The sequence below is a fragment of the Argiope bruennichi genome, chromosome 1, assembly GCF_947563725.1.
Source record: "Argiope bruennichi chromosome 1, qqArgBrue1.1, whole genome shotgun sequence".
Lineage (NCBI taxonomy): Eukaryota > Metazoa > Arthropoda > Arachnida > Araneae > Araneidae > Argiope > Argiope bruennichi.
The window spans coordinates 127,409,247-127,427,114 of NC_079151.1; the positions used below are offsets into that span (position 1 = coordinate 127,409,247).

The following is a 17,868-nucleotide window of genomic DNA, read 5'->3' on the forward strand; positions in this document are numbered from 1 at the left end:
AATATCAACTTGTTGACATTCTAAAAACCACCCATGTGTCATTACACTAGTGGTGTGGGAGTACTTCTGAGCTTATCCCAACAACGGAGAAAGAGTATGAATTCTCATCAAAGGATGAAATTAAAGCTTCAGGAATTGCCTGGAAGGCTAAAATTGTCTGCTTTACCTTTAAAGTAGATGTAGAACAAAACTGTCATCCTATCAAAAGGTTGGTCATATCCATTATCACCAGACTTTTTGATCCATTTGGGTTGCTTGGCCCAGTGTTGCGTGCTCATGCCTTATATTTTACTTTTACATCAGAAAATAAAGCTCGATAATATTAATCTGTACAAGATATGACGATCTCAAAACACATGAAGTAATATCTGCCATTTTATTCAAAATACTAGAATTCCAAACTGAAAGTAATACATAATGTTGCCATACAAGAAAAACTAAATATTACATATACAAATAAAAATGTTATACTAAGGAAAGATAATATAACACACAAAGAGACATTAATGCACAGTCGCTTGTTTGTAGTGAATAAAAATTTGATGAAGCCATAACAGAACACCCAGTGAATCTTCATGCAACAATTGTGGTTGCTCAAGATTGATTGGGGGGGGGATGCTTTCTGGATAAGAAGCTGGTAAATGGTAAGAGTTTGTGACATTAACATTGAAAGATGTATCATTATTCCATATGTGGACATGACTGATCTTCATGAATTCTGTGACTCGTCTAAAAAGGCATATGGCTGCGATCTACACCAGAACAGTCAATTCAACTATGCCTCATTTAAAGTTATATAGTGATGTTGTACAAACAAGACTGATGCATAAAATACATTAAAAATGGATATTACAGAAGTCTTCTATTACTTGGATTCTACAATCATGCTGTCGTGGATAAGAACAGATTCCTGAGACTTAAAAACATTTATAGTGAACTTTCCTGGTGATTGCGATGACATCTACAATCTATTGGACAGTTCTGTGCAGAACGTGGATGTTTCTTCTGAGAAACTTTATTTAGTAGAACTCAAAAATCTGTCTAATTGTTGTTTAGTTTCAGCTGTGGGCTCATCATTTTTAGATAATAGGCTTAGTATGTTGAATAATTTTTATAAAATAATTAAAGTCTAAGCCTTTATTTTCTGGATTTATTAATAATTTGAAAAACTCAAGCAAAATGCCAGGCCCATTAACCACCAAAGAACTGCAGTTGGCCAAGTTAACTTTAGTCAAACTTATTCAGATAACTGCCTTTAATCTTGATAAAAGCTCTTGAAAAAAGATAAAAAACATTAGCAAGAGTCAGGTAAGTTGCTTGAATCCATTTCTATATCAAAATGGTGTCTTATGTGTTGGAGGAAGATTAAGTAATTCTGGTTTGTCATATGATAAAATGTTTCCCATATTACTTCCAAATAATCACAAATTCACTTTGTTACTTATACAATATTTTCATCTTAAATACTTACATGTTGGTGTGCAAACATTGTTGTATTTGATAAGATAGGAATATTGGCTTTTATCTGGCAGAAATACAGCCAGGAAAATTCTTCATGATTGCATCAGTTGTGCTAAAAACAAACCTAGATATGTAATCCAAATTATGAGAAATCTCCCAACCAATAGAGTTAAACCCAGTTATCCATTTACTCATGTTCAGATAGATTTTTGTGGACCCTTCTATATTAAATAAAAGGGTCAGAGGAAAGGCAATTACCAAAAATATTATGTGGCTATTTTCATTTGCTTTGTTGTTAAGGCAATCCACTTGGAAATAGTCACTGCCTTAGCCGCAGATGCAATTATTGCCACTTTAAAAAAGGTGTTAGTTCCTCTATCTGTTCTGATAATGCAACTAATTTCAAAGGGGCCAATTCAGACTTAAAATGCTTTCCAAATATGATTGGTAGACCTCTGTAACCACTAACTAATTACTTAACAACTGAACAAATGACATGAAAATTTATTCCACCAAGGTCATCTAACTTCAGTGGCTTATGGGAGGCGGTTGTTAAATCTTTCAAACACCATTTAAAGAGAGTTGTTGGTAATGTGTGTTTAACAATGAAACAGTTTTTGACTACTGTTATTCAAATTAAAGGTATTCAAAACAATCGCCCACTGACACCTTTGTCATCTGATGCAAACAATTTCGAAATTTTGACACCAGGCCACTTTCTAATCGGCCCTCCCATAAATATCATTCTTTATCCAGATTATTCAGATAGAAAAGATAACTTTTTATCTCAATGACAAAGATTGAGCAAAATAGTCCAAATAATTTGGGGGGGAAAATGGAAATTAGATTACTTAAATAGTTTGAAAACCAGACACAAATGTTGAGAAACAAAATGTTTCAAAAGATTCTATAGTTCTTTTAAAAGTTAATAATCTTTCCCCTTGCCAGTGGACAAAGGGAAGAAACAAAATTTAATTTATGGATCAGATGGCATTTGTAAAAATTCCACAAGAAGTATTTAAAAAAAAAAGGGCTATTTAGATTTGTTTATTACCGTGTGAATAAAATCAATATTTATCTAGTGTAATTAATTATTTATTTAGTATTTAAAATAATATATAGTGCATATTCAAGTTGTTCATCGTACATATCTTTTCTTTTCAAAAATGTTTGCTTACAATGTTCTGTTTCACTTTAAGTGTGTAGTATTTTTTGTATTCTGTACAAGATAATAGTTGAATCTTAGCATTGCCTAATTAAGTAATGTATTACATTTTTCTATAATTGTCCTGATATTTCAAGGGGAGGGGATGTAGACACCAATAAGTCAGCAGAACACTCCACCTACTAATTTTGTAGTGTCATCAAGTGGCCAAATAATTAGCCTGTTAATGTGTTCCTGTGAGAGTTGAAAATAAAGAGTGAGTGATATAATCCAAGATTTTGTGTTTGATTTCTATGCTAAATTATGTTTCTATGTTATAAAAAATGAGCTATCATGGTTTAAAACAATATACACCAAATTATTGAGGAAAAAAATGTAAAAACTTCTATTGATTTTTGGTTAAAAATCTAATATCAAAGAAAATTAGATTGATAAAAATTTTAATAGAGAAAAAAATACTTTTTTTATATTTATTTATTCTTCCAAAATTATAAATAAACAAAAAAAATAATAAAACATCTACTCTATTTTTTTCTTAATATATATTATTAGTATTATCCAATTTTGTAATTTTGGAACTATTAAAATAAAAATATTATTCCCATTTTTTAACTGATTTTCGGAGCCCTAGTAGGGCTTTAATCAACACTTCAGTCTCATAATCCTCCCATTGGAGCAATTTGAAGGTAGCACCAGAATAAATGAAACAAAATGATAAGAAATAGCTTAACCATTCTGTAAAGCAATTAGATATGCACATAATTATAAAGTTATGGAATTTTCAAGAATTTAGAACAGATACTCACTTTAAAAATTAATATTAAAAACCTGTACTTTAAAATCTAATGCACTTTTAAAAACCATTTAATCCTTTATTTAAATTACATTTCAAAATTCATAATTATGAAGCAGAGTTTATAAAGCCATGGTAATTTCCAATAATTCCACAACCATGCAAGAAAACTGTATAAAACGAAGGTTTTACGAGCAACAATCTCGCATAATAATTAGCACGCATCATAAGATATTTATATTATTGTAGTTGTTGTTACATATAAAAATATCATAATTTAGAATATCTTTAAGCTGAACTGAAAACAAAGAATTTATTTTGCTTTTACAACATTCATCTTAAATTTAATTCTCCCCCTATTCTAAAGGTAAAACAATAGGAAGTTCACAGTATTATGCATAAAAAATTATATATTTTTTTTAAATCAGAACATATAAGAAGACAAATAAAGTATTTTAAATGTAATAAAAATTAATTCATAATGCAAAAATAAAGAAAAATATAACAGCATGAGTTAAAAAATTAAAATGTTTATTACCAAGCATGCCATCAAAGGAAGGTTCATTTTCACTAGAAATACCATCTATCACAATCAGGACTCTTTTAAACTGAAGTGTGTCTTCTAGTACCTAGAAAAATAAATGTTATAAATTAATTGCATAAAATATAATGGAAGATAAAGACCTAGGGTCTGAGTGTTCCCGAAATCATCCTCCACCTTTAACAAATGGAAAACATATTATGAAATAATAGCTTAATCAAATGCAATTTGATTTAATATGCTTGGTAAAATAATGTAAAATGTCAAACTCAATGAAAAAATTACTGTAAGAAATAGGTAAAAAATACTACATTTTCTTTCTTTTAGTCATTTTAAATTTAGATAATTTAAAAAATAATTCTTGACAATCATGCTACTATTACAGTTTTTGTTGTGAAATTATTCCTTCGAATACTTAGAAAACAATATAAAAATCAATACTGCACAAAAGTTAAGTGAAAAGTATACCTATTCAAATATTGAAACTTAAAAATAAACCTAAATTCAGATCAAGTGAAATAGGAATTTTTATAATAAGAAAAACAAATTTAATACTTACTAATATTTCCAATAATAAATAAGATAAGTTTTTTAATTCATTGGAAGGCACCGAAGAATATTGCAACTACAAGGAGAAAAATTAACAAATAAGTTTAGTATTTAATATTGAGGGCAAAATATTTATTATAAACATTATATTTCAGCATGCATTAATTTATATATAAATAAATATGCATAGGTATCTAGGTAAACACATAAACCATAAATTAGCATGGAAAATTTCATTAAGGATTAAAATAATTAAAGAAAACTAAAAGTGTATGGCAACATATACTTACCATAATTTGGCGAATTATAGAAACAGAAAAATCTTCATTACAAAAGCAACACTGCACTAACATATCAGTAAATACAGATATAGACCCAGATACTTCTCGACAAGCACTAACAATCTGAAAAAAATTATGCATTTACCTAATTAGTAGTAAAATAAATAAATAATAATAAAGTTATTTGTTCATTTAACATTAAAATTATCATTAATTGTATGCATTCAAATATGTTTAGATATGGAAAACTATCAATCATATATTTAATTTTAAAACAAATTAAAAACAGAGCCACAAAAAAAAATTAAAATCTTAATGGGAAATGTAAAGAAGACATACACAAAACTACTAAGAAGAAAAAAAATGTATTTTAATTATTGAAAGAAATGATTAAAAAGATAAAACTATCTAGTTTTGGCAAATGTTTAGTTATATTTAGAAATATGCTTGCTGAATCATGAAATGGCACTTAAAACTAATGATCTAGTCTAAATTTAGAGATAAAAGACTGAAATAACTTTTTTTTAAAATTACCTCTTGCAAATATCTAGGAGCACCTGGTCCATACAATGCATCTTGTATTTCTTTAGGCATTGGAAGAAATGTTTCACTTGCAGAAAATATTGAGCTTCTTTCTGGGTAATTTTCTAGTTCTTTAAAAGGAGAAACAAAAGTAATAACATAAAGAATACTGCATAGAAACTGTAACAGTAATAAGAAATACTATATACGAAAAAAATCATACATAAGAATACTGTATAGAATACATAAGTTATACACACTGTTACATAAGGAATAATGTATAGAAAAAAATTCAGTAGCAGTTTTAGTATTGTTTCTCTTAAAGTATATTATTGAAGAATTTTATAAAAATGCTTTGCAATTTCAAAGATTAAATAATGATATCATGTAAATTGCTCAATAAATTAACAATTTCAAATATTGATTATTTATTAAATTAATTAATGGTAAATTCAAACTAAGGACAATAACTAAATTTTATTGGTTCACTAATATTTTCAACAAAAATAGTTCCACACTTCTGCAATTAAAACAAGTCCAATTATAAAATTTTGCATATCATTATTTTACAAAGTTTTAGATCATTTAAAAGCATAAACCCTTGCAACCAATTTAGCCTTAAAGCAGATTAGTCAATCAAAGAAAGTATTTCCTCAAAGTGCCTGTTAATTGATCTAAAATGATATTCAAAGCTTCATGATCTGGTTGGTTTTATTGCAGAAATATGGTTCTTATTTAAAATATTAGTACATCAAGAATATCTAACTAAGTAAACTTTTCTTATTGTTATTTAACATAGCTCATAATGCAAGTTTAAATTTTTGTATATATAAATAAATATCTATACATAAATTTGGGAATTACAGCCTAAAAAAATTAAATCAATTCAATAAGGTATGGATTATAAGTCTCAGTTGTTATAGAACATAATTTTGAAGAATATGGAGGTTTTATCTTGGAACAGTAAAGCTTCTTATATACAGGAAACAGTACATTTTAAGCTAATAATCTGACATTCCACATTTTTGAAATACTTGCATCATTAAGTTAATACTACTGTGCATTTTATCATTTCTCACACATAAAAATATCATTTCTCACACATAAAAAAAAGTTGTAACAATGTAGAAATCCCAAATAGTATTTCTAAGATTGCAATATATTTTCATCAAAATATTTTTCTTTGCAAAAGTAACTGCTTAAGAAACCAATATCAATAATTCAAACTATCAAAAAATAAGAAAACTGAAATATTACCAGTATTGTCAGAATAAATAAGCTTTAAGAGCTTCATTGCATAAAAACATAATTTTTTTTATATGTTAAAAACAGTTAAGCAGGATAATGCAGACATGTTAGAAATAAATTGAGATTGATTGATATAAAATATATTGAATGAATAAATAATACTTTTGATAAATCATTAATTTCAAACATAGGAGGCCATGAAAAGAACAGGAGTTTCATCTGATAATAATTATGAATATCATACTTTTAGAAAAATATATGACGACTTTTATAGATATGAATATATGATATAGACATTCATTATGCCTTGATTTATCATAATATTTTGCCTATTTTCACAAAAGATAATGCAAAATGGCATTAAAAAAATGTGATACAGTTACATTGAATTTTGACACTTCAATAACAGGCTTTTCTCAATTGATCATAAAACTCCTTCATTTCAGATATTGCTGTTCGTTGAGTTCAGCACAGGAATATCCTAATCCAAGAATTATTCAACTAATGTTTAATGACTAAACATAGTATTGTAATGTTTCAATAGGATTGTGGATTGAATGAATTTCGATTAAAAAGGGATGAAAAGAAGTTTTACAGTAGTTATTTACAAATACTTATAATTAATAAAGCAAAAACAATCCAGTTCTGAATAAACAACAGCAACATACTAGCTCACCCATAGAACTAGGGGACAATTCGAGGTGCTATGCAAAAAGTCAGTTTAAATTATCAGTTAAATTCAACAATTTCACTGCAGTCAGAAACACAACAATCACATACCTGCTTTACAAAAATGAAACTTTACAAAAACTCCTATTCTAAAGATTCGAGCTTTTGTCTACTGTCAGAAATCTCCCACATTTTGTAGAAAAAGAGTAAAAATTTCAGAATGCTAAATTACCATATTCAATAATACCATACCAAAATTAACATCAAATTTGGTTCAAAAAACCTTGTCAAGAAGCTAATTTGCAGAATTTGTAATAATTTATAATTAATGTACTCTTCATATTGGGTCTTCAAAGGGTAGCAGCATTCTGCCTATTCAAGCTAGATATTCTGATGGTTATCAATGATTAATGATTTAGTGACTCACAAATTATTATTTTTTAATTATTTTTATAAGAACAGCTGATTTCTTTGTGAAAAAAAATAACTAGGGGTGATAGAGAATTAATCGAATTTTGGAACATGTTATTTAAACGATGCAAGAAAGAAGATGGAAACATGAAAATCATAATTCAAATACCACAAGTTCTGTAAGGAGTCAAATCACAGCTCAGTATCAATGATGCCATTGTTATATGAAGAGCACCAAATTCTTGTGTCTGCAAAGGAGTCCATCTCCGGGAAAAAGTATCCTTGAAAAAAAATTAATATAAAATAATTCAAAGCATGTGATTTTATTTTACTTGTAAAATATAATATCTGAAAAATTTATTGAAATCAAATAGGGCTAATGGAAGTAGCAATAAGAGGAAAAAATTTAGATACGTTATCAGTAGACAATGTAGAATGCATATTTTGTCCACAACTTACAGAAAAAAAATAGCATCCATATATATTTTTTATATCCATTATTAGAATTTCCATTTATTAGAATATATATTTTTTTAATTAAGAATATTATACACTTTTAGAAAAAATTCATTTATTGTGATATTAAGAAAATACATGGATCATAAATCAAATTTAAAAAAAAAGACTTAAATATTTCTTCAAATTTTATTTTTAATTAAAAAAGAATAATTAATATAAATTTAAAATATTGTATCAAAAATACTAAGTGGAGCAAAAAAGACTCAACAAAGAACCTTAAAAAGGCAGTTAATTGACCGAAACATTGTTAAAGAATTAAATTTTGTGTTTTGTTGGCTTAAAATATTTTTAAAAGAAAAGAATAAAAGAGATCAAACTTACTGAACTAGACATATTAGCAGATGCAGGTCCTAATAAGAAAACAAGAAGTTTTTGAAAAGCATTATTCTGAATGAGGTGACTGCAAGTTTTGTGACCCTGAAGAAAAATAATTAAATTAGAATTTTAGAAACATCACATAATTTTCTTAAGTTAGAATATTACATTTTCCTTTGTTAGAATGCTAAATTCACTATTTTTAAAATTCAACAGAAAAAAAGAAATGTTTTATTTAAAGTTTCAAGAAAAATAATACCACAATAATTGAATACATTTTATGATAAATTTTCAGAAATATTAAATTCAAAATTATTTATCCTTATATACAATATCACAACGATACAAATTACCTTCACAAATAATCATATTCAGTACATAAGTAAAAAAATATGCAAAAGAAAAATATCAAAATTAATGGAAAAAAAACAAAGATAGTTATAAAAAAGTATATTTAGAAAAATGTTACTAACCAGTTGTGCATATGAACTTAAAAGCCAGAAATATTGACTACAACTTTTACAGTTATCTGGAACATCATGATTTAGCATTTCCAGTAAATGAAGAATTATTGTTTGTAAATGTGGTGAAGTCTGAAAAAAACAGCCCCACAAATAAAATCAAGCATTAGAAATAATTCACAAAATTAACATAAATTGAATCTGATTACTAATATAAAAAAAATCCCTCAAAATTCAGAGATATGTTTATTCTACAAAACAACATATAAAAAGGCATTCACACATCCAGGTAAATTAGATACTCGGTTTCAAAAACACAGAACTTAATTTCTTAACTACTATTAAGAATATAATACATTATTCCTCAAATAACAAATTATAAGTTCTACAATAAAAGATCACAAATTATTAATTGAAATCTTAAATATAGTGCTAGCTTACCTTAATCATTCAGAAAATTTTAAAATATATTCTTTAATAAAATCAGAGAAGTGTTCCATTATATAAAAAGTCCAATGAAAAAAAATCATTAAATCTTAATGGAAAAATAATATATTTACTTACTACTTCTCCCTCATTTAAAAGAAAATAGCTTATCCCTTTCTGAACCAAGCGTGAAAAGACTTGACGAACTTCTCGACAAGGACAGTCTAACAGAAATGGCCTATTAGAATAATATATCAAAAGAATCTCAATTATTCCATTATGATATTAAGCATTAGCATGGATCATCAAGATATTCAATTCACTCACTTCAAATAACTTAAACCTGTATCTGTGCTTAAAAATTCAATGAACCAATTGGAAGCTTCTTGGCAATGATTGACAACTTTGGCAATAAAGTCAACCAATTCATTCATAGTATCACTAAAACAAATTAATGAATACCATTGTATTTTTAAGAACAAAAATTTTAAATAGTGCTTGATTTGAATACTTATACAAATAAAATAACATAGAATATAAACTTTATTACACAGTTAGCTAAAAAAAATATGAGTATACCTTGATCGCTTTTTATAGCGCAGGTATGTATTGAGCAGAAAATTAACACTTAATGGCAGAAGACTATTTACAGCATAATTAAGGAATTTTGGAGAATGTACAAGATTCTGAAAAAGAAAAACCATAGACTTGAACAAAAAGATACAGAAAAAATATCATACAATTATTACTTGCAATGATATCTATTATTAAAAATAGTTAAAAGTTGTTACAATATAAAGATAACTTTTAAAATTCTTAAATTTATTCAAAAATAAAATTTAGGGAAATTATCTTAAGCATACATTTTGAAAAAAAAATTATTAATAATTTTAATATATATCTTAAAATAAAATGTTACTTACAATGTTAGCAAAAAGTAACTTCCTGATGAATAGAAAATAAGAATCATTATAAATATCACAATTGTGCATAAATCTTAAATTTTCATCATGCACCACTTGCTGAATGCGAGCGGGCATTTTTTCTAGGAACAGCCCATGTCTTTCACCTCTGTCCACTAATTGAGTCAATTGGGTCAGACTATCTCTTTGGCGATGATGAGAAGGTGATTGTTTTTTAGGAGTTCTGTAAATATAATAAAAATATATTGAAATTTAATAGTTCATTCAATAATTATTAAAGAGCATTCTTCTTCAAAAAAAATCTTTTTTCCTTTAAAATCAGTTTGTCTTATTAGTTACACATATTTCGAAAATTACTCTTTGTTTTAAGTTATTAAAACAAGTACAATTACATGACATAAAAAAATATTTTAGAACAATACATACATTAATATTTTTTAACTACTAAGAATATTGAATAGGAAATTATTGCAATGTTCATAACTAATAATAGTACAATACATTCAAATTATTGATTTATACGGACTTTTATAACTTATTATAAGTTTATTCTGATACATTCACTTAAAAAATTCAAGAAAGATTTGAGCATAAATCAGTTTGCTTATACTATTTTCTTTTTGTGATTCTGCAATAATAATAGCTATTTTTTAATCTAAAACTTTTTTTTTCAGTCCTGTGAGATACTTAATGGATTTACAATTACTGATATATAAAACAGTAATTATTCTACTTATTACATTTCTTAGCAGACAATCTATCTCTTCAAAAAATGTCCATGAATAAAAATAATCTTTGCTTTAAATTCATGACAATAAAAAAACTTAAATGCATAACATTTGAATGACATTAATCAATTTATAATTTTCAAAATTCTTTTTAGCAAACTTAGGATTCTAATATTGATTTACACATATTTATAATAAAAAATACTTGAGTGTTTAGTCCACTAATTACCTTAGATTTTTTTTTATTTCAAAGTAAAATCTTTATAAAATGGTACTGATTCTAATATTGCTTTACACATATTTATAATAAAAAATACTTTAGTCCATTTATTACCTTAGATTTTTTTTTTTAATTTCAAAGTAAAATCTTTATAAAATGGCACTGGATGTTAACAGCTATTGCTTTTTTTATATTAATACATTATCTGTAATAATGTATTCTTATTTTGCTTGATTCAAATTTAGAAAAGTTTGATTTGACACAATTTGAGACAAATGGAAATTATATTACATTACAGAGGGAGAAAAAGCATTTTAAAATATTAATAAATTGATCACGCTAAAACAAACGAAACAAAATATTTAATTATTAGGTATTAAAGCTCACATCCAAAATTAATATACTTTAAGATGAGTTAATGAACAAGTAAGCAAATTTAGCTTTCGCTGAGTGAATGAATTTTTGTGCAAAGGCTAAATAGGAATATAAATTAAATAAAACAAAAATCAAGAAACAAATTTTTTAAAAATTACAGAATAATTAATTAAATAATATATTACAAAAATTAGATAAATGTAAAATAAGTTTCAAGCATTCACAAAAAAAAAAAAAAAAAAAAAAAAAAAAAAAAAAATGAATTTTATATACATACTTATTTAAAGATAATTCTTCTGATTTTCTAAAAGAAAATTTGTTTGGAGTTTTTCTTGGTGTTCTTGGAGTTCTTACAGCCTCTTCAACTCTTTCATAAAAAAGCATATATGCATTCCAATAACGCTGTCGGATTTCAGGATAAGAATTACCTGAAAATTTTAAAATTGTATTTTGATGCATAAAAAATTTTATCCATCAAAATGTTTAAAAAAACAAATGATGTATAGAAACAATTATATAATAATATTGTTAAAATATATAAATGCATTTCATTTTTTTCAAAGAAAATATTTTTTATTATGATTAATAAACCACATATATTATACTTAATTTCTTCATATTCAGAATTAAAATATTAAAACCGAAAATGTTAATGAATTAAAATAAAATATAATTACTTGAATCTCTAACTTTAGCTTTGTAAGTTCCACCAAAACATTCAGCTTCTAATGTCAAATCATTCATTTCAAATTCCTCCACAGTAATGTCATTGAACTTGAACCATTTTGAAAGATTAGCACCAGAATCTAATCTGAATATTGAACTTGTATTAGATTTATACATACGAAAATATTAAATGAATAATTCACATATGAAAATAATAATTTGCATTCTTGCACTTTAAGTAGAAAAAAAGAAAACACTATCCTTAAATGATATTCGCATTTTAGAACTTCAACAATCCAGATCTTAGTTTATTAACAGCATTTTTTATATATATATATATACATAAGAGTATGATGCTTTAATATATTTAAAACTGATAAACTATTTCAATAAACAAAATTTAAAAATAAGTCTAAATATAAACAAAAAACATTCTATTTTAAGCTTCATGAAAAAACTCTAAGGGTAATCTAACATATATACCCTTATATGTTAGATTTATATGATCCGATACATAAATTTAATAAAATCTATCAATATAAATAGCAATAGAAATGAATTCTATGAAATTGATGAGGCAAAATATTATTAAACCTAAAATGTAGCAAGAGAAATTTCAAGACGGATGTAATTTGATATATTTCGAATTTATTTAAACTTTTCTTAAATCTAAATATATACATATTAAAACCCTTACATTCACAACGTAAAAAACTAATTCACAATAACATTCTTACATAAAAAAATGGAATTGATGGAACTGGAATAAATAATATCAATTTATACTGTCACTTTTTTTAATAACATCACTATCTTATTTTAAAATCTAAAAAGGACAAATCAAGAAAAAAATATGACATAGAAATTAATGTGAATTTCATTTCAAAATATGCATTTTTAATAAAGCAATATATCCATTTAGTAAGACAATATTAACATAAGTGGTTTAATGTACCAATCATATGGTCAGGTTGCAAGTAATTACAAGTGGATAAAAAAAAACAGATTTATTTCCAAATAAAAGATGTTCACAATTAAATTAGTCTTTCATACGTAGGAATGTGACATTACATAGTTTTGTTTTTCCATCCATTGCTTAATATTTTTTTAAAACTATAACTGAAATAAATTCAAAACATAATCTGGTATTTGTAATTTCTATAAAGTATTTAAAAAATTACTGTAATTTTATAATGCTATTTGTGATAATGGATTCTATATGAAAGGAAATACCTTCTTTCTTTAATGTAACTGTAATAATGACCAGCATTAGCTTGTCCACTATGCACAAGAACGCCAACTAATTCATAAACACAATTTCCTGTTTTCTGGGTATCAGTTGATCCTGGAACAACCTGATCATCACTATCACTTTCACTTTTCATAGATTCTCTCTCCTGAATACCTTCTGCAGTGTATGGTTGCATATCTAATTTCCAAGGAAACTAAATAAATGAAATTACAAAAAAAATATATAATTAACTACTTAATTGCAAAACTTGATTTCAAGCTTAAATAATAAATCAGAGCACAATAAAACATTTTAAGCATCTTATAAATTATGCTAATTATGAAAGTTTTCATTGAGAAGTGTTTGTGTATTTTTATAAATGCTTCAAAAAACTAAATAGTAAAAAAACTGATTAACATTTATAAATTCAACAGCACTAAAAAATTTATTTGATCAAAAATATTTCAAAACTTTTGTTATGATACATAACACATTTTTTGATAAAATGTAAATTTAATCATTACTTTTCATTGGTGTAATGGCAATATTTTAACACCAAAATAATATAAATATTTATGTGAAAAATTACAATATTGAAAAACAAATAAAAAAAATTTCAGGTTATAAATTTTTAAAGAAATTACCTTAAAATAATCATCAAACTTCAGAGATCGATTAGCCTCCCAATCATAATCAAATCTTTTTAACTGTATTACTAATACAGAAGGCAAAGTTTTGATGCAAGTTCTTTTAATTGTATTACGCTGAAAAAAAAAAATGAAACCTTATATAACTAAAAGATGACAAGAAAGGCAAAATGCTTAGGGCCCTGTTTTAAAATAACATTACCTATGTTCTATGTTCTTAAAATTACATAGGTACACAAATATTGCTACAATTTCACTTTTCTGGACTAAAAAGTGGAGCTCCATATTATTATGTGACTGATATTCAGTATATATTTCAAAGTACTGACAAAAGATGTTAAACTAAGGAAATATTCAAAAAATTTCTGAAATCCTCTTCCCTTTTACAAATTTAAATACAAGATACCTTTCTTTGAAACAATATAAAAGGCTTTCTTCTGCTAATAATACAATGGAATTGCACCAATAAAATAGGCCTGAAGATAGAATAACGATACTATTTTATAATGTAATTTGTTAAATAAAATAAGATGAAGGAAGAAAATTTAAAGAAAAAAATGATGAAAGTAATAAAAATGCAATAACATGATAAAAAGCAGTAGAACAAAATTTAAACCGATTAAATACAAATACAATATAAAATAAAAAAATTTAAAGAACAAATAAATAATGGGAAATGGAGAAATAAAATGCTAAAAATTGAAACAGACATGAAACTTTTTCAAAAAAAATTATGAGATGCATCTATATAACAATAACATTTTATTAATAAAATAACAGATTCAATGAAATTAAAGAAATATGATAATAGTATTTATATATAAAATAAATCAATTTTAATATATAAACAAAATATTAATTTATTACAAAACAAGTAATTTTGATAATTATACAATACATGACAAAGTCAAACACATTTTAAATAAGGAACTGACTTTGAGGTAAAAACAGAATTATGAATTTACCTTTTCATGACACTTTTCACATAAATAAGCATTATGCCCTTCAAGAAGTTCTCCTTTAACAAACTGATCTAATGAATCAAGAAGATTTTGACTTTTCACAGGTAAATTTAATGCCATAAAAGTTTCTTCTCTTTCATATCTAAAAAAAATCCATTCATTAACTTCAAATAAAATGTAGATTAAATGAATACTCAAATGAAGAAAAGCCAACTAATCTAAAAATAAATAGTGTATAATTTTATTTATGTAATTAGATTAAATAATGAAATAAGATACCTGTGAGGACACCCTTGGCAAATTTTTTGATCTGAAAATGTTCCTTCATATTTTGGTTTGAAGACAGGATCCCAGCCCTTTTTCATGAGATATTCATCTATTTGGTCAATTAAATGTGTAAAAAATTCAAAAGCATCCTGCTGCTCTCGAACATTTATTGGTTCACCCCATAATCGAAAACATTTCCAAAAACTTTCAGGAGCATGATACTGAAGACGAGATTCTAATAGATGACCAAATACCATTTGAAATTGATAGAAAAGTCTGAAATAGAATAAACAAAATGCAAAATGTTACTACTCAAAAATTATCTAATACCAAAACTGTCAAGTTAATATTTATAGAAAGAAAAAATAATTTTCATTTTGAAAATATGTTCTCTATTTATTTGTTTTATTCAATTTACTGAAATTTATAAAAAGTTTCCATGATGTTAAAACAATGTTTCCTTAAGAACTTTGATTTCTACATATTTCTAATTATCTTTTAATATATCAAATATTTTTTTTATAAATTAAACCTGGGATATTATATATACACCAAGCTATCTGAGAAAATAGATTCCTCTACAATTATATATCAAAACATTAGCTATATAATTATTACATGTACAACATATCAACACATTAGAAACTAAATTGCATGTAGAATGATCTTTAGAGCTACAGTACTGTTCAAGAAGAAAAAATCATAAATTATTATATGTAAACATTAAAAACAATTTAAATGAGAAAAAAAAATTTAAATTACTTAAATTGTTATATTTTATATTGCATCCATCCCCTCTTCAAGAACACACTAGTATAAAGTAATTCAATAGTATTACAATCAATATATTATTTAATTTTGTTTTAGAAAAAACAAAATTAATTGATGATACCAGTTGTGGCTACTGGATACTATATTTCTAGAATATCCTTTATATTAAAATAATTTTATAGTAAAAATGGAATTAAACTATAAATTATTACTAGTTGTACTTCTGAAATATTTTATTTGTCGAAATTATTTTAAAAACCTTATTAAATCACAATGATTATTTAAAAATACCATACAACTAAGATTTTACTTAACCAGATTTAAATCAATAAATTTAATAATTTTGGAAATTTGTTTTTAAAATGTGTCTGAATGAATAAATAGCATTTTATCAAAAAGAAATAGAAATAACTTCTCACCCATCTTCATTTGGTTCATTTTCATCAATTGATAAAATAGCTTCTTTTATACCAGGTTGCATGTATAATTGTTGAATAACTGAATTCATGTAGCAAGTAGCACCAGCATTTTTCAAACCAACATATCCACAAGGAGCTCTCGGAGCAACTAAAGGCTCATACTAAAGAATTGAAAACACAGTTATAAATCTTCAATTTTCACTTTATAAATATAAATAGCGACTATATAATTTATGCCCATGATATTCTAAGGATTTTTTTCAAAGTGAATGTCTTATTTAAAATATTAAATTTTCAACTTCTTTGTATATTCTTATCTTTAATCCAAAATGTAATTTAACATTAAAAATAAATTGAATTACATTTTAAAAATAAAACTCAAAATTTCGACTATTTCGTCATTTTTTTTTAAAGAATGTTTTACAAAAGCAGATAACAACTAACAAACCTCATATTCTTTAGCTAGTTCTGGTTTTAAAGTATGATGCATTGACAATATCCGTTTTGAAATGTTCTCCATATTTTCTGCACAGCTAGTAGCAAGTTCAACTAAAACATCATAAGCAGCTGCACGTGATTCAAAACTTTTGCACCTGAAATAGAATTTCAGACAAATTAAAAAAATTTGCCAGATCAAGAGTCTTATTTATATATATATTCATTTTTTGTTCCTGCATCCCTCAAAAATCTGGTATGTAATATAAAAATCTGTATAATATAATTTAAATCATGAGTTTCAAAAAATTAAAAAAATAACATTATTTATTACACCAAAAAAATAAACCATGAAGGATTACATGCAGTGGTGGATTTCTGCCTACACAGCAGTCCAGCTTAGCAGACTGCTGGGTTGGGGGAGAGGTGCACATGTCAATTAAATAATTAATATTAGCTTTGTTGTCAGATGAATAAATTTATTTAAAAATAAAACAAATTATAAGAATTATAAAGTATAAATATTTCTCCAAGTTTTGTTTCTCATGTTTCTGTACACTTCCATATGGCTATTCAATTTTTTGACTGTTGAATGAACAATGGACATCTGCTTAAATAATATATATAATAATATAAACAAGGAAATGAAAGGTTTAATCAAGAAACATAACAAAGGAAAAAACATATACATTTTTACAAACTTACTAAAATAAAAAATAATGATTCTAAATAAATCATTAACATATTTTTTAGATAAAAAAAAAGGGGGGGGGGGGTGGAAGGATAAATTGCCTATTTACTAAAAGAGGATTTCATAATGTGTACTATCTAGAACTATAAAGTGTTTAAATCCACCAATTAAG

At 25.4% G+C, this 17,868-nt stretch overlaps 1 protein-coding gene across 3 annotated transcripts in view; it reads right to left on the reverse strand.

Moving 5' to 3' along the window:
* Positions 1–17,868, reverse strand: part of LOC129975271 (ubiquitin carboxyl-terminal hydrolase 24-like) — a 95,388-nt gene that overhangs the window by 10,672 nt on the left and 66,848 nt on the right. For all 3 annotated transcript variants that reach the window (XM_056088405.1, XM_056088457.1, XM_056088349.1), the window contains 19 exons: positions 17,019–17,163; positions 16,571–16,731; positions 15,393–15,656; positions 15,117–15,255; positions 14,149–14,268; positions 13,507–13,718; positions 12,285–12,418; positions 11,885–12,035; positions 10,285–10,507; positions 9,941–10,047; positions 9,689–9,802; positions 9,500–9,599; positions 8,948–9,067; positions 8,481–8,576; positions 7,810–7,921; positions 5,325–5,443; positions 4,800–4,913; positions 4,520–4,585; positions 3,958–4,048 (listed from right to left, as the gene is read on the reverse strand). In XM_056088405.1, coding sequence (XP_055944380.1) covers positions 3,958–4,048; positions 4,520–4,585; positions 4,800–4,913; positions 5,325–5,443; positions 7,810–7,921; positions 8,481–8,576; positions 8,948–9,067; positions 9,500–9,599; positions 9,689–9,802; positions 9,941–10,047; positions 10,285–10,507; positions 11,885–12,035; positions 12,285–12,418; positions 13,507–13,718; positions 14,149–14,268; positions 15,117–15,255; positions 15,393–15,656; positions 16,571–16,731; positions 17,019–17,163 — 2,588 coding nt within the window. The remainder of the gene's footprint in view (positions 1–3,957; positions 4,049–4,519; positions 4,586–4,799; positions 4,914–5,324; positions 5,444–7,809; positions 7,922–8,480; positions 8,577–8,947; positions 9,068–9,499; positions 9,600–9,688; positions 9,803–9,940; positions 10,048–10,284; positions 10,508–11,884; positions 12,036–12,284; positions 12,419–13,506; positions 13,719–14,148; positions 14,269–15,116; positions 15,256–15,392; positions 15,657–16,570; positions 16,732–17,018; positions 17,164–17,868) is intronic.